The following is a 22,528-nucleotide window of genomic DNA, read 5'->3' on the forward strand; positions in this document are numbered from 1 at the left end:
TGGCCTACGCGCGGGCCAGAGCGACCCCGTCCTCTCCGCCCCTCAGACGAAGAAGCGGGGCCTGAGGCTGCGGCGGCGGTGCGGGCGCGCGGTGCATTGTGGGCGCCCGCTGAGGCCTGTCTTGCGCCAGGGCCGCGGGATGGCAGCAGCGGCCTGCGCGGCGGCGGCGGCACGGAGCCGGTGCTGGGCGGCGGCGGCGCTGAGCCGGGCTAGGGCCTCCTCCTCCTCGTCCTCGTGCGGCTCAGGGCTGCCCTGCGGAGCGGCGGCGGCGCTGCGAGGGGCGGCGCGCGGGACCGGCCTGTGGGCGTGGCCTGGCCTGGTCCCCCGGAGGGCCCTTTCCTCACGGTGAGCGGAGAGGGAGGGGGGAGCTGGAGTGGGGCGGGGGCCACAGCTGGGAAGAGGGGCTTGAGCAGGCAGCCCCAAACTCGGCCCTTCACCTGTTTTGGGACTACAACTCCCACCATCCCTAGCTAACAGGACCAGTGGTCAGGGATGATGGCAGTTGTAGTCCCAAAACATCTGGGGGGGCCGAGTTTGGGGATGCCTGGGCTTGAGGGTACAGTGGGGGGGTCTTACTTTTCAGGACGACCTCCTCCCCCACATTCCAACGATTTCTAGCTGTATCCATAGTGGAGGTGAGGGAATCCATTGAGGCTGAGGACATTCCACCAGGCCTCTGATCGGGATCCCCCCCCCCCAAATTCTTGCATGAACAGTTGCCAACTGGGTAAACCCCGTTAAGCTTCTCATAGGTATGTTGCAGCTCTTGCATTTGATGGTGGGACACACACCCCCGCCTTCCTCACTCATGTCCTGCTGGCAGGCTTCCCACTGGGGCCCTTCCGTTGTGTGGAAGCAGGATGCTGGACTAGGTGAGTCCCCTTTGGCCTGATCCAACAGCCAGGGCTTCCTTCTGTTTGTCACTTCCTAAATAGCTGCTGAGTGTGTTTGCACCCGTTGCTCCCTCTAATAGCAAACTTAGGTGGTGAGTGCCAACAGAAAGGAGGCCCAAGCAGAGTTGTATGCTCAGGTGTTTTGCAGAGATTAATCTGTCCCTGGAGGTTAACAGTTCATAAATATACTTGTAGGTTCTGCTTTGTGGGGGGTGTGGAGTGTTAGAAACAGAGATATGAAAGCTAGGAGCTAAATGGCACCTTAAACGTAGGTTATGGGCGCAACAACAGAATGTCTAGGCGCACTTTTTAATAACAAGAATGCAAAGCTGAAAATGAATGAACTGCAGCTAAAATCTTTCGCTCATTTTTCAAATGGTCTAGTCCTTCCCCTGCCCACCCCCATAATATTCTTAAGAGGGTCTCTTCTCCAGTCTTCAGAGAGTGACTGGAAATGGGGAGGAAGAAAAACAGCAGCGGCATTTTTAGTCTGAAATCTTAGGCACAGTATTGCGCCCAGAGCTCAGAAACTGCTCGTGCTAATGAAATTCCCTGCCGCAAAATGTGCCTAGAACAACGGGAGTTTCAAACGCTGGGTGTGTGCAATATTACGGCGAGAGAGAAAGAGAGAGCCTGAAGGCCTGCCAACCACACCAAGGGGCGAAATAGTGGCTTGTGGGGGTGGAGCCCAATACTTAAAGATATTTTGAGAGAGAAGTTCTCCCATTCTTATTAGAATGACGTGAGTTATCATTGGTCATTGATGCCACTACCTTGTTGCTATTGTTTAAGTTGGCCTTCACCAACCAAGGGCCCTCCAGATGCTTTGAACCGCAACTCCCATCCAGCATGGCTGTAGGATGCTGGGGGCTGATGGGACTTGTAGTCCGAAACGTTTGGCAGGCACCAGGTTGGAGAAGTCTGGTTTAAAGCATTTGGAGTCGGGAACCCTTACTGGTCTCCCGCAAATCACTTTGAGGCCTGCTTGCTCCTGCCTGACTTTGCCAGTGCAAAATGAGATTTCACTTTGCACCTAATTCAGCTCTCAAAACAGGACCCACAGGCACAGTCCCCTGTGTTCTTGTCCCCAGAGCTATGCTGCTTCGGGATGTGCAAGGCTCTTTTTAACCATCATGACAAACATCCATCGATAGACTTCCCTCCCTACCGAGTTTATCTGTTCCTTTCAAAAGTCATCTGAGCTCTTGGACATCTTGTCTGCACTTATCTCTGGAGTTAAACTTTAAACAAGTAGCTTTACTTTATTCATTGTTACTTTCTTGTTGTATTTGTTGTGAGTGGGGCAGATCAGCATCACTGGGCTCCCAGCTGAATAGGAGTCTGAAAGCTGATCTGTGGTTGGGAGGGGGGCGGGGGGTGACATCCAAAGCCAGTTCAGATTTGCAACTCAGTGACCAACACTCTGGGCAAGCTTGATGTCCTGCCTTCTCTCTGTCCTCACTGTAGGAATCGCCCTGAGGGCAAAGTGCTGGAGACGGTGGGTGTATTTGAAGTGCCAAAGCAGCATGGGAAATATGACACGGGTCAGGTAAGTGGGAAATATGACACAGATCAGTTTTTTGTGTGGCAGGGTGGAATCAGAGGCATTGGAAGCCTCTTGCTCTACACTGGATTGGGTCAGCTTGGGATCCTCTCTTTTTGGTGTCCCCCATCTCTTTTGCAGTTGGTGCTGCTATAAAGGGACACCTCCGGACCATATTCTGCGAGCCCAGGCTTATAAAGGGATCCTTGTCTGGTTGCCCACAGGAACACGCAGATTTTTTTGCTTCAAGGCAACCAGGCAGAGAAGCTTTTCTCAGTGGAAAAGAATGTTGGCTCTTGTAAGCCATCGCTGTGACACAGTATGGATATGTGAAAACTGTCAGGACCTGTAGCATTTTTTGGGTCCTGCCCACAGCTGCATTTTTTGCTTCCTTCACATGACCTTTACTGGAGCCTTTGTTGTTTGTTTTGACACACACACCCCTTAGACTCTGGATTAGGTAGCAATAGATGCCATAAAGCTGCCCACCTCCCTCCCTCCTGAAGCTGGTTCCTTGGAGCTGCCATTTCTCACCGTAATGGTTGGAGCAAATTCTGCTTTCTCTTCTGCCTTGGCCTGCCTCGCTTGACGCTTTCTCTCGTCCTGCCCCCTGTGCTCTTTTCTTTCAGCTATTTCTCCACAGTGTATTTGGATACCGGGGGATAGTCCTGTTTCCTTGGCAAGCCAGGCTGTACGACAGAGATGTTGCTTCCCCGGTGCCTGAAAAGTAAGGAAGGATTTGTGTTTCACTCACAGGCAGCCAGAAATGGGGAGGGAGAGGAGCATGTTAAGAAGCTCAGTGCGCTTTAAGAAGTTGTGGTTGGTATTTAGAGTGGGCAGTGGGCAGAGCTTGCCCTGCTTTATTTAATCATTTTGTTGAATACAATTTATATACAGCTTACTCCGAGTGGTTTACAGTAAACAATTTTTTTAAGTCATTGAAAAATACAGTTGTACCTTGGTTCTCGAACAGAATCTGTTCCAAAAGTCCGTTCGACTTCCGAAAATGTTCGAAAACCAAGGCACGGCTTCTGATTGGCTGCAGGAGCTTCCTGCACTCAATCGGGAGCCCCGTCGGACATTTGGGCTCCAAAGAACATTCGCAAACCAGAACGCTCACTTCCAGGTTTGCGGAGTTCGGGAGCCAAAACGTTCAAGAACTAAGTTCCTAACTGTATTTGCTGCCATATTAAAGGACACTGGGGTTTTTTGCATTTATTTATTTACACCAAAATAGCTTCTAACCAGTTTAAAGGTATAAAAACAATGATGACATATTTACACACAGTTAACATAAGCAATAAAATAATTTCATTAGCACAGTGAAAACATACCTAATTAAAATAAAGGAAGTTCATTAAGAAAGCTTCAGACACCAAGGTAGTGGAATACAGTGGTACCTCGGGTTAAGTACTTAATTCGTTCCAGAGGTCCGTTCTGTTCAGATTTCTGTTCTCATCCTGAAGCAAAGTTCTTAATCCGAGGTAGTATTTCTGGGTTAGCGGAGTCTGTAACCTGAAGTGTATGTAACCTGAAGCATATGTAACCCGAGGTACCGCTGTATATATGTGACTTTTGGGATTTTCCGGTTTGTAACATTTCCCCTCCTTTCTTGTACAAGAGGCTTTTTTCTTCTCCAATGAGGCTGAGCTGCCGCCCTGTGTCAGAGACAGCCCATCCACACTTGCTCTGTGAAATGTGAAATCTGTTGTGGATTTAGCATATAACCAGGCCTTCGCCTGATCGAGTGTTCTGTAGCCTTTTAAATGTGTTTCTTGGGGGGGAGGGGTGTTAATGGTTTGGTTTTTGCTCTATTATGTATTTTGTGTCCTCATTTTGTATTTTTATGTTGTGAACCACCCTGTGATCTTCAGATGAAGGACAGTACACAAATTTTAATAACAATAACAATTGTAATAATATTAACAGAAGAGGTTCTAAAAACATGCTGTGTGTCTTGATTCAGGGGTGAGAATGCAGCTGGGCACGGATCCAAGGAAGTGAAAGGCAAAACACACACATACTACCAGGTTCTCATAGATGCTCGGGACTGCCCACATATAGTAAGTGCTTCAGCCTTCCTCCCCTTGCCCCCCCCCCTCCATGCATGACTAGGATGCCATACAGAGTAGGGAGGGAGCCGGTCGGAGGATCCATCTATCTATGGGTGCCTTACATCAGAGGTGGTTAACACATGGCTTTTGTTATTAATTGTTGTGTTGGTTAAATTTATATCCTGCCCTTCTTCCAAAGAGTTAAGCTGTGGAACTCCCTCCCACAGGAGGCAGCGACGGCCCCCAGCCTAGATGACTTTAAAAGAGGGTGAGGCCAATTCATGGAGGAGAGGGCTATTGTTGGCTACTAGCCAGGAAGACTGTGCTCGGATTCCGCGGTCAGAGGCAGCAATGTTTCTGAATGCCAGCTGCTGGAAACCAGGGAGGGAAGAGTGCTGCTCTTGTGGTCAAATCCTGCTTGCAGGTTTCCCATAATTGTCATCTGGTTTGCCACAGTGAGAGCAGGATGCTGGACTGGATGATTCATTGGCCTGATCCAGAAGGGCTCTTCTTATGTTCAGGACCACCCCTTTCCATATGAACCGACTCAGACCATGTAATCTTCATCCAGTGTCCTCCTCTGTACTTCCTCTCCACAACAGTTCTGGATGGTGGCAACATGAGAGCTGGCCTTTGCTGTGGCGAGGCTTGCCAGGCGCCATCATTACATGTATTTAGATGGCAGGCAAAAGCATTCCTCTTCTTCCACACCTTTAGCTAATTAAATCCATGGCCTTTTAAACCGTGTGGGTGTTATTGTTTGATTTGTTATTGTGGTATGTATTTTTGTGTTTTTAATCTGTGAACCATTCTGTGATCCTTAGATTAAGGGTGGTATATTATTATTATTGTTGTTGTTGTTGCTACAGTATTATTATTTATTAACTCAAAATAATTGCAGCTCTCAAGTGCTGTCTTTGTCATTTCTTCCTCAGTCTCAGAGATCGCAGACGGAAGCAGTGACTTTCTTAGCGAACCATGATGACAGCAGAGCCCTCTATGCAATCCCAGGTGAGCAAGGTGTCCCTGTGGCTGCCTGGGGAGGGTCCAGGAGGCTGTCCAACATTTCCCCAGGCTCTGTGTGTAAATCCCTGTGTGTAAATCCCATGCAGGGGAGTGGGAAGCTGGTTTTATTATTCATTAAATTTATTCCCTGCACTTCCAGGGTGGGGCAAAGAGCAAAGCGGTAAAACATGCTCTGTTAGGGTTTTATTCAACCATCTTCCACTCAGAGTAGACTCATTTAAATTAATGGATCTACCGTATTTTCCGGCGTATAAAATATAGAGTTTGGGATATACTCGCCGTATAAGACTACCCCTCTTCCAATGCACACCAAATAAAAATTTAAAAAACCAGTCTCCAGTCCAGCTCAGAAATCCGCTCCACTTCCCAGTGGCCGGGGGCTTCTGGGGCCAATTTTCAAGCGTATTTCTGCTTCATCTAGAGAGCTTGGTGTCCTCTGATTTAATTTGCTGTCGTTTTATCCTTTGGTGGGGAGTTGCTGCAGGAGCTTCTGCTGTAGCCGGCGTATAAGACAACCCCCGACTTTTCCTGGGTTAAAAAGTAGTCTTATACGCCAGAAAATACAGTATGTGAATTGTGGCCATTTATTTCAATGTGTCTACTTTGTGAACTCTTGCGGGGGGTTTTCTTTTACAATCAAGTGGTGGTCTTCTTTTTTTTTAAAAAAAAACACATATCTACTGGGAGATATAAAGGAATAGGTTAGCCTTTTTCCTTTTGCGGACTAGTTTTTTTAAATCTCATTCCATGTTTACCTGACTTGTGTGCTTATGGTCAGTTCTATATAATACAAACATATTTAAATCTCATTCAATTCGGCAAATAGGCCCCCATCAGGCACCTAGACCAGCGGTCAGCCTGTCGCTCGGTGGCAGATCATCTGCTTTGCATGTAGAAGGTCCTGGGTTCAGTCCCCAGGCAGGGCTTGGAAGGGCTCCTGCCTGAAACCCGTCAGCGTGGACGGGACTCAGCTAGATTGACCAGTGGTCTGACTCAGGATAAGGCAGTTTCCTATGTAACGTTTGAAACCTGGTCTAGGTTTCAAGGTCTAGGACTAGAATCTTTAGAGCCACTACTTCAAAAGGCAGCTTCCTATGTTCCTCCGAGTAGGATAATTTGTTGTCTTTTGTGGGAGTGTCAGCTGGGGCTTCTGGACAGGATTGTGTTCTGATTCTGAAGCTGAGGATAATAACTGATGCACTTGGCTGCTGTTACCTGGCCTCTGCAAATACCTAGATGTGTGTTTTTTCTCTGGGATCCTCTTCTAGGACTTGACTATGTAAGCCACGAAGACATCCTTCCATATACCTCCACCGACCAGGTGCCCATCCAGCACGAGTTGTTCGAACGGTTCCTCCTGTACGATCAGACGAAAGGTGAGTTCTTACTTGGGGGGGAAGGCTGCAAAGGCCAATATGTTCTCCCCCCTCTAAGAGAGGCAGACATGGGCTGAAGCACAGGTCAGTGCTTTCAGAGTTGCACCCGCTCAGCCAGAAGCTGCAATAAATGTGGCCTTTTTTCTGATTTTCCCCTTCTTATACAAGGTGAATGATACATTTTTAAAACCTTTTGTGGCAGATTTTTGTTCAACAAACACACCATTGTGACGTTTGAGACAGCTGTACTTGGTCGGAACAACAGTGACCGCTGGGGGACCCCCAAATGAGGAGTCCCTGGGCCTATAAACCATGCAGGCTTAAGAAAAAGGCATTCCCTCGCCTTAGCTTAGCGCATAGGAATTAAGTCATGTTGTGAGAGAGGAAAAGCCTTCCTGCATGACCAGAGCTGGGTGCCTGATTCATCGAGAGGAACAGGGTGCCTCCCCTCCTTTTCGGGTGAGCTCAAGGATGAGTTCTTCCTGCGCAAACGTTCTTGACACTTTCTTAATATCACCTGAGTAAACAGATTACTCACACACTCTTTTCCTCCACATTTCTTCACGTACAATTTATATAGCAACAATAATAATAATAATTTATTATTTATACCCCGCCCATCTGGCTGGGCTTCCCCAGCCACTCTGGGCGGCTTCCAACAAAATATTAAAATACTGTAATGCACCAAACATTAAAAGCTTCCCTAAACAGGGCTGCCTTCAGATGTCTTCTAAATGTCAGGTAGTTGTTGTTCTCTTTGACATCTGATGGGAGGGCGTTCCACAGGGTGGGCGCCACCACTGAGAAGGCCCTCTGCCTGGTTCCCTGTAACTTGGCTTCTCACAGTGAGGGAACCGCCAGAAGGCCCTCGGAGCTGGACCTCAGTGTCTGCGCTGAACGATGGGGGTGGAGATGCTCCTTCAGATATACTGGACCGAGGCCGTTAAGGGCTTTCAAGGTCAGCACCAACACTTTGAATTGTGCTCGGAAACGTACTGGGAGCCAATGTAGGTCTTTCAAGACCGGTGTTATATGGTCTCGGCGGCCGCTCCCAGTCACCAGTCTAGCTGCCGCATTCTGGATTAGTTGTAGTTTCCGGGTCACCTTCAAAGGTAGCCCCACGTAGAGCGCATTGCAGTAGTCCAAGCGGGAGATAACCAGAGCATGTACCACTCTGGCAAGACAGTCTGCAGGCAGATAGGGTCTCAGCCTACGTACCAGATGGAGCTGGTAAACAGCTGCCCTGGATACAGATTTGACCTGTGCCTCCATGGACAGCTGTGAGTCCAAAATGACTCCCAGGCTGCGCACCTGGTCCTTCAGGGGCACAGTTACCCCATTCAGGACCAGGGAATCCTCCACACCTGCCCGCCTCCTGTCCCCCCAAAACAGTACTTCTGTCTTGTCAGGATTCAACCTCAATCTGTTAGCCGCCATCCATCCTCCAACCGCTTCCAGACACTCACACAGGACCTTCACCGCCTTCACTGGTTCTGATTTAAAAGAGAGGTAGAGCTGGGTATCATCTGCATACTGATGAACACCCAGCCCAAACCTCCTGATGATCTCTCCCAGTGGCTGCATGTAAATGTTGAAATTATAACTTAAATATCCAATGTAGCCAATGTAGGTCTTTCAAGACTGGTGTTATGTGGTCTCGGCAGCCACTCCCAATCACCAGTCTAGCTGCTGCATTCTGGATTAGTTGTAGTTTCTGGTATACTGTAAAACGCATATAGCAAAGCGCGTACTGTAATTCCCACTTCAACTTGCTTCCCCAAAAGTCTTGTCCACGTTACTTTCTGTAGGTAAACACCTTCTGTGCTTACTTTCCCTTGGAAATACCTTTTTCTCTCTCTCCCTCCCCTCCAGTTCCACCCTTTGTGGCAAGGGACACACTGTGTGCGTGGCAGGAGAAGAACCACCCGTGGCTGGAGCTGTCTGACGTGCACCGGGAAACCACAGAGAACATCCGGGTCACAGTGATCCCCTTCTACATGGGCATGCGGGTAGGTGCCTAGCCCCGTGCCCCCTTGGGGTCCCTTGGAGGCCTCGCTGTGGGTACGCCTGTCAGCAGCAGCCATTGTTTCCGACACAAGTCGTGGTGCCGCCAGATCCTCAGGGACCTTGAAACGGGAACAGCTGGTTGGGTGGCCCTTCCAGGGGAACGTGTCACACACCCTGCAGGTTTCATACGCCATCCTCAGGCCTGTATCTTGCGTTGCAAAGCGAATGGGTCCAGATCTTTAGGAAATCATCCTGTGTGGCTGGTTCTCTCCCAAACTGTCCCAGGGTTGCAAGGAGAAAGGGCTGTTGTGCTAGGTCAGGCAAAAGGGTCAGTTGGGCTTCAGTCCACTGGCCATTCTCTATGGCTTGTCTAAGCAGGCACCAAAAGGGGTCTTCTCAATATCAGTTGTCAGGGCTTTAGACAGAGATTCCCAGTAGCTGCCATGAATAAACAGAAACCTGCTGGGAGTGAGACCCCTCCAGACTTCTTGAAAAGCCACTAAGGCAGTCTTCTTTCTCTTTGGCGATCACTTGTAGCCGAGTAAGATTGCAATGCCCATCGTAGGCTCCTTTCATTTCTCTGTTGGCCAGCCCTTCCTTGTCTCTCCCAGGGATGTGGGGCTTGGAAATCCCGTGGGGAGCAGCCGGTAGCCATGGGTTTCTGACATGGAGTGCACTGCTTATGACAAAGGCCGCCTTCTCTTCTTCTCTCCTGCAGGAAGCCCAGAATTCCCACGTCTACTGGGTGAGTGCTCTTTCTCCTGGGCTTGCATGCTAAGGGTGGAGTGGCTGAGAGGGCTCTGGCCTGGCAAGGGTGTCTAGGCCTCTGTGGGCAGCCCCCCCCCCCTTTCTGGCTGGGAAGCCCTTTGCTGTTGGCTCTCCTGCTCTGACTGTGACTCCTCACTCCTTCTCGCGTCAAGTGGCGCTACTGCATCCGCCTGGAGAACCTCAACAACGAAGTCGTGCAGCTCCGGGAACGGCACTGGAGGATATTCAGCTTGTCGGGCACGCTGGAGACAGTCCGCGGCCGAGGGGTCGTGGGGAGAGTAAGTGACCCCCTGGAGGGGGTTTAAAATTGGCCTTGTATCTCTTGCCTCTGAGTACCAGTGGCTGGCTCTGCAGGAGGGGAGGGGGCTCTTGTGCTCGGGTTTTACTAAAGGTCTACTCACTGGGGCTTCTGGTGAGCTACTGTGACAACAGGAGGGGCCATTGGTTTGATGCAGCTGCAGGCTCCTACCATGATTGTTAATATTAATTTCGTTTCTGTATCTATATTTTTAAGAACACAAAATCTCAAAGTGGTTTAACAACCCTACATTAAAACATTACTGAAGAAAGTCAAATATAAAGTCTACTTTCAAAGCCACATAATACAGGAAGCTGAGATATTATCTTAAAAGATTTCAAAATGAAACATTGCAAAATGAAAAATTGCAGAATGCACATTTAATGCAGCAAAGTTAACAAAAAACAAATCTTTAACATATCAAAGGAAAACATTACTGAAGGAAGTCAGCTATAAAATGCACATTTAAAACAGCGTAATTGGCAAGAGGATGAAATATTGTCTTAAGCATAGAATGTGTCTGCTGCTGTTGCTGCCAGTCCTGCCAGTGGTGGTTCATGGCGGGCAGCGGCTGTGGAAGTTCAGGCTGGAAGACCTGGGTCTGTACTGAAAGACAGCCAAGATCGTCTCTGGCCTCAGCATTTGTAGCTGGAGTCAGCCAGGTCCCCACCCACCCAGGCCAAGTGGAAAAGGACCTGCAAGGTCTTCCAGGTCTGGCAGCCGGTCTTATGTTCTTCTTCATGGAAGAAGTCTCAAACAGAACAAAGCAGTTTAGCATGAACAACTCCCATCAGCCCCCAGATGGTTGGTGAAGGCTGTTCTTATTGCAGAGCAGGAGGTGAGGCGGGAGACGGCTCTCCAGTGATGCTTCGTTTTCTCTCCCCAGGAGCCAGTCCTGTCCAAAGAACAGCCAGCCTTCCAGTACAGCAGCCATGTCTCCCTACAAGCATCCAGCGGCCACATGTGGTAAGGAACCGGAGGCTTCCAGAGCCACAGCAGGAAAGACCAGGGAGGAGGGTGGGAAGCCAGCTTCCCTGGGGGCAGCCTCCCCAAGGTGGTGGCGGCCAGGTGGCTGAACGGGCAGGTTGGCCAGGTGGGGTGAGAAACTTGCCTTGGGAATGTATTGAATCAGAGGGCTGGTGTTTACAGGTCCCTCAGGTTGGCCTTGGCCACTTCTGATCATCAAATCTTAACACAGTATCACCTATTACCAGCCAGGATGGCTCTGCCCTGTCTCCACAGTTGGAGGCAGCAATGCTTCTGAATGCCAGTGGCTAGAAACCACAGGAGGGGGGAGATCTGGTAGGATGCTGTGAGAACAGGAACCTGGACTGTTTTGGGCCCCCTTTTGCCTGATCCAGCAGCCGCTACTTACATTCTTACGTTAACTGCCACACAATTGGAAGTTTCCCTTTTCCTGCCTGGTATGTTTATGAAATGTGTTCATAAACGGAAGAGCTTTGCTGTTAGATGTCTCTGCCAATAATAGGTTTTATCTGATGTTTGTCCTACACAGAGCAGATTGCCTGAAATTAGGTCTGTTAATTTCACTGACTCCGCTCTAGGAGTAAAATTCAGCTGGATTCAACCCAGTTCCTCCAACCCACCCTGGTTCTGATGAGCTGCTTTAAAAAGAATGTGCAGCATCAGCTGCCAGACTCGTTGGGAAGCATAAAGGAAGGAAAGATGGAAAGTATTGGAGGAGGGAGAGGAGACTAGCTAACGGATAACAAGGAGGAGAGGACTATCGATGGCTGCTACCCACGATGGCTCCTCTCTGCTGCCATGGTCGGAGGCAGAAATGCTTTTAATTATCAGTTGCTGGAAACCCCAGGAGGGGAGAGGGCTTGTGGGTTTCCCTTTGGGGAATCTGGTCAGCCGCTGTGAGAACAGGATGCTGGACTAGATGGGCCCCTTTGGGCTTGACCCAGCAGAGCTCTCTTCATGGTCTTGTTGAAAGAAGGAGGTGGAGTTAAAATTGCAGTACAGATATATTTTCTCTTGCCTATTGTGGCAGTGCAGTCCTCCTGAGCTATCAGGTTTAAGAAATAATAAATGGGAGTGGCCCCGAACAGAGTGACATGGTTGTGTGTCCCCCGCCTGCCCCCTAACCTGCTCTGGGTCACCCCTCACTCTGAGCTCTGCTTTTGCTCCGTAGGGGCACTTTCCGCTTTGAGCGGCCCGACGGCTCCCACTTCGACGTCCGGATCCCACCCTTTTCCCTGGAAAGCAATAAGGACGAGAAGACGCCCCCTTCTGGCCTCCACTGGTAGAGCAGCCCTCAGGACAGCTTGGCTTCCCCCCAACTTACCCACAAACAAACAGCCCCTTTTCTTCCTCTCTCGGGCTGACGCTAGTTCTGGTTTTTCTTTTAAGAAAACACAAAAACATGGAACCCCCCCCTCCGTTTCTTTTTCACAATGGCTGGAATCTGGAGAGTTTGCTTGGAATTCAAACCTGGCTTGTTTCATGGCCACTTGGCGCCATCAGCCCCCTCCCCAGGGACTCGAGAGTACCGGGCGACCTGGGACAAACCTGCTGTTGATGGAGCCCACGGGGAGGGTCTCTGCTGACTGTCACATGGAGTCGCCCCCCCCCCCCCCCCGGAATGTGAGGTAGTGTGTGTTTTTCTCTGAATAAAACAGGCCCTCCCCAGCGAACTGCCCAAGTCTTCCTTTTGTATCCTCACTATCCTGCCCGCCATTGTTCTTGTCCTGAGTTACATCCATCCCAAGCCTGGCCCCTCCCAGCAGTGAGCCTGCCTCCCTTTTGGGCAAAGGCCAGAGCAGGAGGGGAGTGCGGGGAGGCCTCTGTCCTGCAGCCTCTGCCAGGAGCTTATTGCCCTCTGGTTGTCACGAGGCTATGATTCCCCATCCTCCTCTCTCACCAGAACTGCTGGAAGTTGAAGTTTGGCAGTGCCTAGAGGGTCCCCACAGGCTCCATGTCCTGGTCCTCTGGCCCTCAAGTGATGGTGTCTGTTGCAGATCACATGTTGTGTCCCCCCACCCCCTCCTCCAGCTGTGTTGCTTCCTCTAGATCCTATTTCCATCTGGCCTCACCTCCTTCTCCAGAGCCATTTATGTTGCAGGCTCCCAACCCCAGGGGCTTGGGCCACAGGTCAGTTTGCAGCCTCAGGGATGCTCCTCTCAGGATCCAGCCTGTTCTGTGTCTCCCCCCCCCCCCCCCCGCTAGGAGCAGAACAGAAATTGCAAGAGGTCTGCTCCAAATCAAAGGCCAAAGATGAGAGACAGGCCAGGGAGCTGCAGCAGTGCCAGTCTAGGTGACGCTGCGTCGTCTTGTCCTGTTAGAGCCACAACCTGTTGTTGTCCCCTCCCGTTTGGCAGCTGCTAACCGTCTTGTTCTGCTGATGCGTAGCTACAGCACTCCTGGTGCTGCCTTCCCTTCCACCTGTGGAAGGTTAATTGTTTCTCAGCCAGCCTGGGGCACAGGATGTTCAGTCCCAAACATCTGTAGCGCCCAAGGTTGGCAAAGCTTTTTAAGCTGTGAAAGCAAGAGCTGCTTTATAGCTCCTCTTTGGTCTCTGGAAGAGAGTGCACAGTAGGATTGCCCCTTACATGGGAGTTCAGTTCCAGGATTTCCATGTTTACATGAAAATTGCATCTACCCAAACCCTTGGTTTTGCCCTGTAGCTAGCAGGTGAGAGTGGGGAGAGAAAGAGAGAACCCCCAGTCCTCACAAGGCTTTTGTGCCAAGTGGACCTGGTCCAAAGGAGCTTTTAAACTCTTTGCTTGCTGATCAAGGCCCACTCAGCCAGCGAACTCTGGGAAGCTAGAGATGCTCAGGCAAGATCTCACAGGAACTTGGCTGGCCCTGCGAGAGCATCCCAGAGCTGACACACTGAGCCAGCCTTGTCCCCCAAGCAAAGCAGAAACCTTAAAAGCTCTTTAGGCACCAGCTAGCCCCAAGCAGACCTGGCACCTTATAAGCTCTCCGCCTTGCTTGGGTTTCAGTTGTGCAATTTCAACCAGCCTGCCTTCAGCCATGGATGGTTGAAACTGTGCAGGTTAAACACACATAAGAAGCAGTCATGCTGTATTAAGCAAGTGTTGGAGACTAGATGGTGGCAGGTCAGGCCTGGGGCTGGGCAAGCTTCCCTTCACACCTGCTCCTTGCCACTCTCCCCCCATTTCTTCAACTGGTTTTATATATTTTGCAGGCGCAATTAACATTCTCCCAACTACCAGAGGGCTGATGTTAAATGCCAAAGCGGATGGGGGAGTCCAGCCACCTCCACACCACCCACTTGCTTTCTATCCTGCTGCTCTTTAATTTTTTCTGCCTGTCAGCTGACCTTCATTTAAGCCCAAAAACAAAACCCCACGGAGGCTCAGAACTGGAGCAAAGCTCGGTCCCTTTGGGGAAGTGCCCCCCTCCTGGCTGTGGGAAGGTGTTGAAGCCAGCAGTGCCATGAAGTGAGGGGGCTCCCTGCCAAGTGTCAGGGGTTTTGTTTTACATTTTTAGGCAGAGGGCACTCTCAGGTCTCCTGGGGCTGAGAGGACTTGTGTTTGTTGCAGACTTGCCCCACCCACGTCTAAAAGAGACGAGGCAATCCTCTCCTTAGCCTCATTAGTGCTTCCAGATTCTGGCAGAGGAGCTGGGCGTGTCATGTAAATAACTGTAAACAAAAAACAAAAAAACGCTATTAAATAAAAAGTGTTGAAGTAATCCGTGTGCCCTGGTGTCGTGGGGGGTCCCCAGGTCACTGGTCTTCAACTGGTGGGTTGCAACAGGATCATTATTGCCATGCCAATATATGGCAAAATATAAAAGAAACTGGACTCTAAATGCATGTTTTGAGTTAAAACAGTCCTGGATCTGAAAAGCTTGAAAATGGCCTGCCCTAGGTAGACCAGCCTTTCCAGTGTGGTCCTTCGTGTGCATGAATGCAGCATGGGGAGTCGCTTCAGACCCAATGTCTATAGCTCAGACTGACCATTGCTTTGCCTCCAGCCCAGATTTTGTCAGCTCCTTCTGACATGTTGTTTCTTTCTTGGTTAGTGACAGCAGTGGGGGCATCCGGGGATGGGATGTGGTAATAATAATAATAATAATAATAATAATAATAATAATAAATAATTATTTATTTATAGCCTGCTCATCTGGCTGGGTTTACCCAGCCACTCTGGGCGGCTCCCAACAGAATATTAAATAGAATAAAACTTCAAACATTAAAAACTTTCCTAAACAGGGCTGCCTTCAGATGGTAGCAGCATGTATCTCCCCACCACACTCCCTTCCCCTGCAAAAAGCAGGAGCAAAACTTTTTTAGCTCAAATCTCTGTGTAAAAATATCAGCCGTTGAGGTTTTCCAAAATTGCATTTCGGCTGCGCCAAATAGTTAAACTATGGAACTCGCTCCCACCAGAGGCAGTGAGGGCCTGCAATGGGGAGGGCTTTCAAAGAGGCTCAAGCAAATGCATGGAGGAGGGGGCTCTCACTTGCTCCTCTACAGCTGTTTGGGACTTCAGCTCACGGCCTCCAGTCAGCCTGGCCCGTTTGCTGCCAGGGGTGACGGGAGCCGTCGCCAGAAACTTTTGGAGGGCTTGAGGAGAGGGCGTGCACCCTGCTAGAAGGGGAAACAGATGCAACGGCATTTAAATCCTCATTTTCCCATTCCTACTTCGTTCTCCCTCTAGACAGAGCAGGAATTCCCCTCTTTGCGACCACCTTTTAAAGATTAAACCAGCTGAACGTGCTGCTGCCCAAAAATCTCATTTCATGTTGGGGGGGGGGAGAATTAAATAGGAATCTGGTCCTCAATGTTTTAGATACAAGGCTGGTTTAAACAGGAGAGCAGGATGCTGCCTTATACTGAGCCCGTCTAGCAGCAAAACGGCTCTCCCGGATTGCAGGCTAGGGAGCGAGAGAGGCCGGGGATTTAACCGAAGACTCTGGCGTCCCCTTCTTCGTCTACTCCGAGAGCTGAGTTGCTACTCTACCTTTTCTTTTCTCTACGCATCCTGGCTGGCCACGTGGCCCAGTGGGCGGGGCAAAGGCGAAGCGCTTTCGAGACCCGAGAGCTGCTTCCCGCCCCTCCCTCCTCCGTGGAGGCTGCGCCTGCGCGTTCCGTCCCGCCCCTCGCTCTCGCCCGCGGCGCGACTTGTCCCGCGTCGGCCGCCGTCCGCCCGTTTCGTTTCCCGGGGAGCCAAAATGGCGGCGGCGGCGGAGCTGGAGCGCGTCCGCGTCTCGGCGGCGGAGCTGAGGAGAGGAGTCCTGGCGGCGGCGGAGGCGGCCTCCTCGGGGGCGGCCAGGGGCAGCGGAGGACCAGGTGGACGCGCCGGGCGGGGGGAGGAGAGGCGCGCGCCCGGGGCTTCGCTCCGCGTGAACGGGCCCGGGGGGGCGTGGCGGGGGGAGGCGCGCGCCGGGCGGGGTCGCTTCCTCACGGCCCGCCGACACGCGAGTTTGCGGGGAGCTTCTTGTCGTTACCACCGCGTTGTGGCGGTGGTGGTTGTCACGTTTCTCACCGCTCGGCCGTTATTCTTACCGTGAGGGGATCGTTATCGCCACCATTGTCACCCTCCTCCTCATCGTTATTCTATATTTAATTTGATCTCGGTGGGGTTTTTCGTTTTTATTCTGTTTATTCATTTGCACCCCGCCTTTCCCTCAGGGCGGCTCACGAAAGATTAAAAACAAAACACAGCGGTGAAGCACAGAATACGTGAAGATAATGATAGTAATAATAGTAGTTTTTATTATTTATACCCCACCCACTACGGGTGGCTTCCAACACATGTAAAAACATCATAAAACGTTAAGAACTCACCAATGCATAAAACACGTGCATTATGTTTTAAAAACATAAAAGGCCATGGTTGTTTTTTTTAATGATTAAAACATCAATGGAGTTAGAGCGGTGTTTGAAAGAAACTTGATCTCTTATACTGCAAGCAGTAACAAAGCAAAGCAAGAACAGCACAGAAGGCTGTTGTTTAAAAATAAGGACCCACCTCATTTGATGATTGCAAGTACAGTACTGTAGTTTTAAAGTTGTGCTTGGAGTTGTGACTCGCCCTGGGGCCTTGTGGGAAAGGGCAGTCAATCAATAATATTAAGAGCTGTTTCCTTAAAAGCAGTCAGTTCCCCAAAGGCCTGTTGAAGAAAGGTCGTCTTCACCCACCCTCCGGAGGACAGCAAAGAGGGAACCAGCTTTAATCTCTCTAGGAAGGGAGCTCCAAAGTTATCTGGGGGAGCAGCAGCCCCTCTCCTGCGTCCACACAAAGCGTGCCTGTGAGGGTGGCAGGATCAAGAGAAGGGCCTCCCCCTAAGATTGTGCTGAAAAAATGGGGTGCAAGCATGGAAGTGAAAGAAACAGATTAGGTGGAAAACAGACTGGCACAGAATGTGTCCCGTTGAGACTGCACAGTGGGTTTGTGCCATATATCAGTCTTGAAACGAGGTCCCGTGGATCAAGACACTCCTCACTATGTAATGCACTTTTTGTCCACCATCCCAAGACAGTGAACGTTTAGTTCTTGCATTGGGTTGTGGCTGTTTCCTCTCGCATAAGTTTTAGGAAGGCTGCAGTCTGTATTGAAACTGGTGATAGACACGTATAGAGCCATACTTGCATTGATTGGGCTGTAAATATGATTTTCAAGTAAATATGATGGAAGCTGGCTGCAAGCAGGATTCTCTCATTGAGGATGGTGGCTCACAGCAGACGGAGGACTGAGGCTGAGAGATGGAGACATTGCTCACAGCCAGCCAGGAACTCCTCTGAAGAGCTGGTAGAACTTGAATCCAGCTCTCCAGCCTGTGGACCACATTTCTTCTCCCCTCTGCAGTCTATAGTGAAGTCCTACCTGGAATACAAAGCTCAGCTGTCATCCTAAAGTTGTTCCTGCCATTCAGCGGCCAGTTTCTATGGAGTGGTTGTGTGTTCACCTTAATGTTCCTTGAGGACGGGATGATGGGAAGCCTGGGTGCCTTGCTGGGCCTTTGCTTTTTATTAGCATATTTTTCCGTGTAGAAGATGAACTTTTTTGACCCAAAAATGAGGTTCAAAATTTAGGGTCGTTTTATACACAGGTAGTGCTGAGGGGGGAGTTGCTGTACTACATGGACCACCTTTGCTCTGATCCAGCAGATTCTTCTCATGTTTTTATTAGACAAGTTCACGGAGAAGAGGGCTACTAGCCATGATGATTTTGCTCTACCTCCACAGTTGGAGGCAGCAATGGTTCTGAACACCAGTGGCTGGAAACCACAGGAGGGGAAAGAGCTCCTGGGTTCAGATCCTGTTTGGGGGCGTCTGGTTGGCTGCTATGAGAAGATGATACTGAACTAGATGAGCCACTCACCTGACCCCCTAGGCTGTTCTTACAGTCTTGCATTCTCACATTCAGCCAATACTCCAGGAGCTGAGCCATCTTTCCCCGCCAGCAGTCCTGTTTTTTTCCAGTGTTCCCCTTGGCTGGAAGGTTCCGGAACCCCGCCCCCCCAAGGCTCTGTTGCCACGGGCACTGCTTCCTTTGGGGTTCCGATCCCTGCCAGCTCAGAACACCTGAGGAGGGCCACCTGGCATTCCTGGCATCCTTGGAGCTGGCAATGGCACAGGGAGCCAACCAGTGGGAGCCCCCTGCTACTCTCAGGATGTTCTCCCCTGTGGGAGGTCTGTTCTGGCTTCCTGAATGAATTGGCACAAAGAGGTTCCTATGGGGTGGAGGCTGCACGTGTCGTCTTTGGGCCGCATGTGGGGAGAAGCCCGTGAAAAATACTTTGTGTCTGAAGAAAGCACCTGGCAGGGCAGAGGCGGCATCCTGATGCGTCTCTGGGAAGCTTTATAACAATACGTCACCATGGAAGTGGCCGTTTGGGTGGGATGTGGTGGGAAGCGCCATGCATGGGGGGGGGGCAGATTAAAAGAGAAACTCTTAAGTTTGTAACTGTCAATGTCAGTTTTGTGAGGTGGCCAAGCAGCCACTTGGTGAACCCCAAAGAACTGAAGTGGGGACCAAGAGGGTGGGTCAGAAGGAAACACATTCATGTCCGTAGGAAAATGTCCATCCAGCTCAGTATTGTCGACATTGGCTGGCAGCAGCTCTCCAGGATGTCAGGGAGGGGATGCTTCCAGTCCTCCCTCAGCGATGGGGAGCTGTGCTACTTGAGAAATAGCATTCCCGCTCTCTGCCCTGTGAGAGAGTCCTGCTTGAAATGCTCTAGAGCAATGATGGCCAAACTTGGCCCTCTAGCTGTTTTTGGACTGCAACTCCCATCATCCCTAGCTAACAGGACCAGTGGTCAGGGATGATGGGAATTGTAGTCCCAAAACAGCTGGAGGGCCAGGTTTGGCCTTCACTGCTCTAGAGGCTCTTCCAGTATGTGTTAGCAGTACTGAGTTGGGTGGACCAGCGATTTGACTCCGAAGGGAAGTGAATTGGCACCAGGTCTGCTGAGTCAGACATCTTCCTCTTGTCCCTGTGGTGGTCCTGCTATGTGTTGGTCACAGCTCACTGTTTCCCCTGCCTCTTTGGCTCTCTTGCTCCCTAGGCAAAGCCCACAACCATGTCCCTGATTTCCCCCGGTGCTTCTTATCCGCTCCGAGGCTGACCACCTCCTTATGTTTTTCCTTCTCTGCAGAGACCACAAAGGAGCCTCGCCACCGCAAGGACAATCGGCGCCCTGACCTCGAGATCTACAAGCCAGGCCTCTCCCGACTGCGGAACAAGCTCAGCTTCTCAGCCAAGCAGGAGGAGGCCAAAGGAGGCGCCCTGGCTGGCGACAGAGGAGCTCCCCTTGCTCCCAGCAAGGAAGAGTCCCCAGCCCCTCAGGACCCTCCCAGAGGAAGCAGCCAGCAGCAGCCCAACGGCCTCTTGGAAGGCACTGCCGAGGCAGGGGCCCCACAAGATCCGGGGGTCTCCCCTGAGGACTGGTGTCCTCGTATCATCCGGCGAGCCAAGAAGCCTGACCAGCAGATCTACCAGCCAGGGAAGCGCCTGCAAGTCCCCTCCAAGGAGCCCGCTGCCCCCCAGCTGGCGGCCGAGGAACCCCCCGCAAAGGGGGAGCGGGGTGAAGAGCCCGAAAGGGACGCTGGGAAGGGCTACAGGAAGCCAGCGCCCACTGAGGGGCAGGAAGGGGGCCTGAGCCAGGAGGGGGCCAAGCTCCTCCGTGGCGGGGAGAAGGGTAGGCGGGCCGAGCGGGTCCGGAAAGGAGGTGAGGAGGCAGCTGCCCAGAGCAAGGCCCAGAGCACCCCAAAGCGCTACTCGCGCTCGGACAAGCGGCGGAACCGCTACCGCACCTGCAGCACCAGCTCGGCTGGGAGCAACAACAGCGCTGACGGGGCCCGCGGGGAGGCAGAGGCCGGGCGGAAGCGCCAGGAGCCACCCAAGGAGAGGCCCCGTCCCCGGAAGCAGCTCTCCGCTTCCTCCACGGACTCTCTGGATGAAGACAAGGCGGAAGAGGAGGAGGCTGAGGCAGCCCGTGGCTCCAGCAGGGACTCAGAGGCAGCCAAGAGGCGTCTGGAGCACAGCTGGCTCTCCCGGGGCACCGGCGGGCGGGAGGCCAAGGGAGCCCCAGCGGGCGGCAGGGGCAGCGGGCGGGGGGAGCCCTCCGAGGCAGAGTGGCGCAAGCGGAAGCCCTCGGAGGCCAGCCTGAGCGATTCCACGGAGGCCGCCGAAGTGGGGAAGGGCTCTTCCAGCCGGGAGCCCCAGGGCAGGGGCCGTGGCATCCTGGTCCTCCCGGCCAACACGGACCTCACCGCCAGTGGTGCCGGCTCCCCCGAAGCCCCCCACTCAGGGCCGCGGCTTCTCTTCAGCGGCGGCCTGGGCAAGGGCACCAGGGGGAGGGGCAGAGGGGGCACCGCCCGCCGGCTGTGGGACCCCAACAACCCTGAGCAGAAGCCAGCCCTGAAGAGCCAGGCTTCCCAGCTGCACTTCCTCGACACGGACGATGAGGCGGCCCCTCCGCCTCGGGGGGACACCCGCCAGGCCCAGGCCTCCTACTACCGCTTCCAGAACTCGGACAACCCCTACTACTACGGGCGGGCAGCAGGCCAAGCCCCCTCCTACCCCTACGCCGGGTACTCCCTGCCCTATCAGGTCGGTGCCATTAACGGGGTTTACCCGGGCACCTATTACCCGCCAGGCTACCCGGGGCAGGCTGAGCCCTACCTGTGCAGCCCCCTCCTGGCTGGGCCCCTCAGCCCCGAGATGGAGCAGCAGGTGCGCAGCCTGCAGCAGCAGGATCTCAGCAAGATCCTCCGTGAAGCCAGCAACCTGGAGCAGCAGCTGAGCAACCTCCTGTCCCGGGACCGGCTCAGCCCTGAGGGCCTGGAGAAGATGGGGCAGCTCAGGTGCGAGGGCTTGGACGAGGGTGGGTGCTGGCAGAGAGGGCAGGAGCTGGTTGGCCGGAGGTGGGTTTGGGGAGGGGTCTTGGCATCACAGCTGCTTTCACCTGCTGCTCTAAGAGCCAGGCAGCTTGCAGGGGAAACCACAGTGGGTGCTCTTTAACTTTGGCCATAAGGATACGGCCTAGCTGCTGGATCATGCCAAAAGGGGTCCATTGTGTCCACCACCCTCTCCTCACAGTAGCCACCCAGATGCCACCAGGAGAAGGCCAAAAGCAAGTGGGACCATAGCATAAAAGCAGCGTTCTCCCCATTTAAGATTCCCTGCAACTCGCCTCCAGGCGCTTAGTAAAGAGGCCTTGGACTAGGACCTGGGAGAACAGGGTTCAAATCCCCTCTTAGTCACGAAGCTCACTGGCTGAGTCACTCTGTGAGTCATTGCCTCCCAGCCTAACCTGCCTCACAGGGTTGTTGTGGGGATTAAATGAGGAGCAGGAGAACCATGTAGGCCACCCTGAATTCCATGGAGAAAAAGGCAGAATACAAATCAATAATGCTGCCTCTGGCAGTGGAGGTGTAACATAGTCAAGGCAGCTAGTAGCCATTGGTAGCCTTACCCTCCATTCGTTTGTTGGATTCTTAAGAGAAGATAAAAGGAGTGAAAGGAAGGCCTTTTCGCAGGTCATTATTGCTTTTATATTCATTAGTTGCATTTTGCATTTGCGTGTCTTAAAGTGACTTACGCAACAAAAATAAAGACATTAAGATCAGATAGAAAAACAACAGTAAATGAAACCTAAAATACTGGTCCACACATCCATTCAAAAGGAACAAGCCCTAGTCTCTTTTCTTAAAGGATGAGCACAACCACCAAGGTCACGGACGTATCCAGCTGCCCTCCCAGTTAAAAACCAGAAGCCTAGGTGAATAATGTATTTTGCCTGTACTCCAAAACAGGGCGTTGCTAATTAATGGGGTTCATTGTCAGAAGATGTCCAAGGAGGCTTTAAAGGGGGGTTAAGCTGGTTAGTGGAAGACGATACAGTGGTGCCCCGCAAGACGAACGCCTCGCAAGACGGAAAACCCGCTAGACGAAAGGGTTTTCTGTTTTGGAGGCGCTTCGCAAAATGAATTTCCCTATGGGCTTGCTTCGCAAGACGAAAATGTCTTGCGAGTTCCTGCGGGTTTTTCCCCCCTTCCCCCCCTTTTTCTAAGCCGCTAAGCCACTTATCAGCTGATCCGCTAAGATATAAAC

At 51.8% G+C, this 22,528-nt stretch overlaps 2 protein-coding genes and 1 long non-coding RNA gene across 6 annotated transcripts in view; 2 read left to right on the forward strand and 1 right to left on the reverse strand.

The window, feature by feature from the left end:
• Window positions 1-124: 124 nt before the first annotated feature.
• On the forward strand, window positions 125-14,651 carry POLDIP2 (DNA polymerase delta interacting protein 2). The gene is made up of 11 exons (XM_079955970.1): window positions 125-345; window positions 2,361-2,442; window positions 3,066-3,163; window positions 4,403-4,499; window positions 5,426-5,501; window positions 6,785-6,892; window positions 8,765-8,901; window positions 9,618-9,644; window positions 9,820-9,945; window positions 10,852-10,931; window positions 12,124-14,651. The coding sequence occupies exons 1-11, from the start codon at window positions 140-142 to the stop codon at window positions 12,236-12,238; spliced, it is 1,152 nt and encodes a 383-aa protein (XP_079812096.1). The 5' UTR covers window positions 125-139; the 3' UTR covers window positions 12,239-14,651.
• A 1,455-nt stretch (window positions 14,652-16,106) lies between these two features.
• The window catches only part of SMG6 (SMG6 nonsense mediated mRNA decay factor), an 87,677-nt gene continuing 81,255 nt past the window's right edge, over window positions 16,107-22,528 (forward strand). For 3 of the 4 annotated variants that reach the window (XM_079955400.1, XM_079955401.1, XM_079955402.1), the window contains exons 1-2: window positions 16,107-16,254; window positions 19,569-21,279. In XM_079955400.1, the coding sequence (XP_079811526.1) occupies window positions 16,137-16,254; window positions 19,569-21,279 (1,829 nt within the window). In that variant the 5' untranslated portion in view covers window positions 16,107-16,136. Of the gene's footprint in view, window positions 16,255-18,450; window positions 18,601-19,568; window positions 21,280-22,528 lie in introns of those variants that run through there. The other variant, XM_079955403.1, reaches the window with a different exon arrangement.
• Window positions 16,661-18,414, reverse strand: LOC307204335. Its single transcript, XR_013833601.1, has 2 exons — window positions 18,290-18,414; window positions 16,661-17,791 (listed from the first exon to the last, which is right to left on the reverse strand). It is a non-coding gene; the product is annotated as an uncharacterized lncRNA (long non-coding RNA).

This window comes from Podarcis cretensis (assembly GCF_951804945.1).
Source record: "Podarcis cretensis genome assembly, chromosome: 15".
Taxonomy (NCBI): Eukaryota; Metazoa; Chordata; class Lepidosauria; order Squamata; family Lacertidae; genus Podarcis; species Podarcis cretensis.

Coding starts and splice junctions, on each gene's coding strand:
- POLDIP2 (XM_079955970.1), top strand. CDS start 140: ATGGCAGCAGCGGCCTGCGCGGCGGCGGCGGCACGGAGCCGGTGCTGG. Junction 4,500..5,425: donor CTCGGGACTGCCCACATATA/GTAAGTGCTTCA, acceptor TTTCTTCCTCAG/TCTCAGAGATCGCAGACGGA. Junction 9,946..10,851: donor GCCGAGGGGTCGTGGGGAGA/GTAAGTGACCCC, acceptor TTCTCTCCCCAG/GAGCCAGTCCTGTCCAAAGA.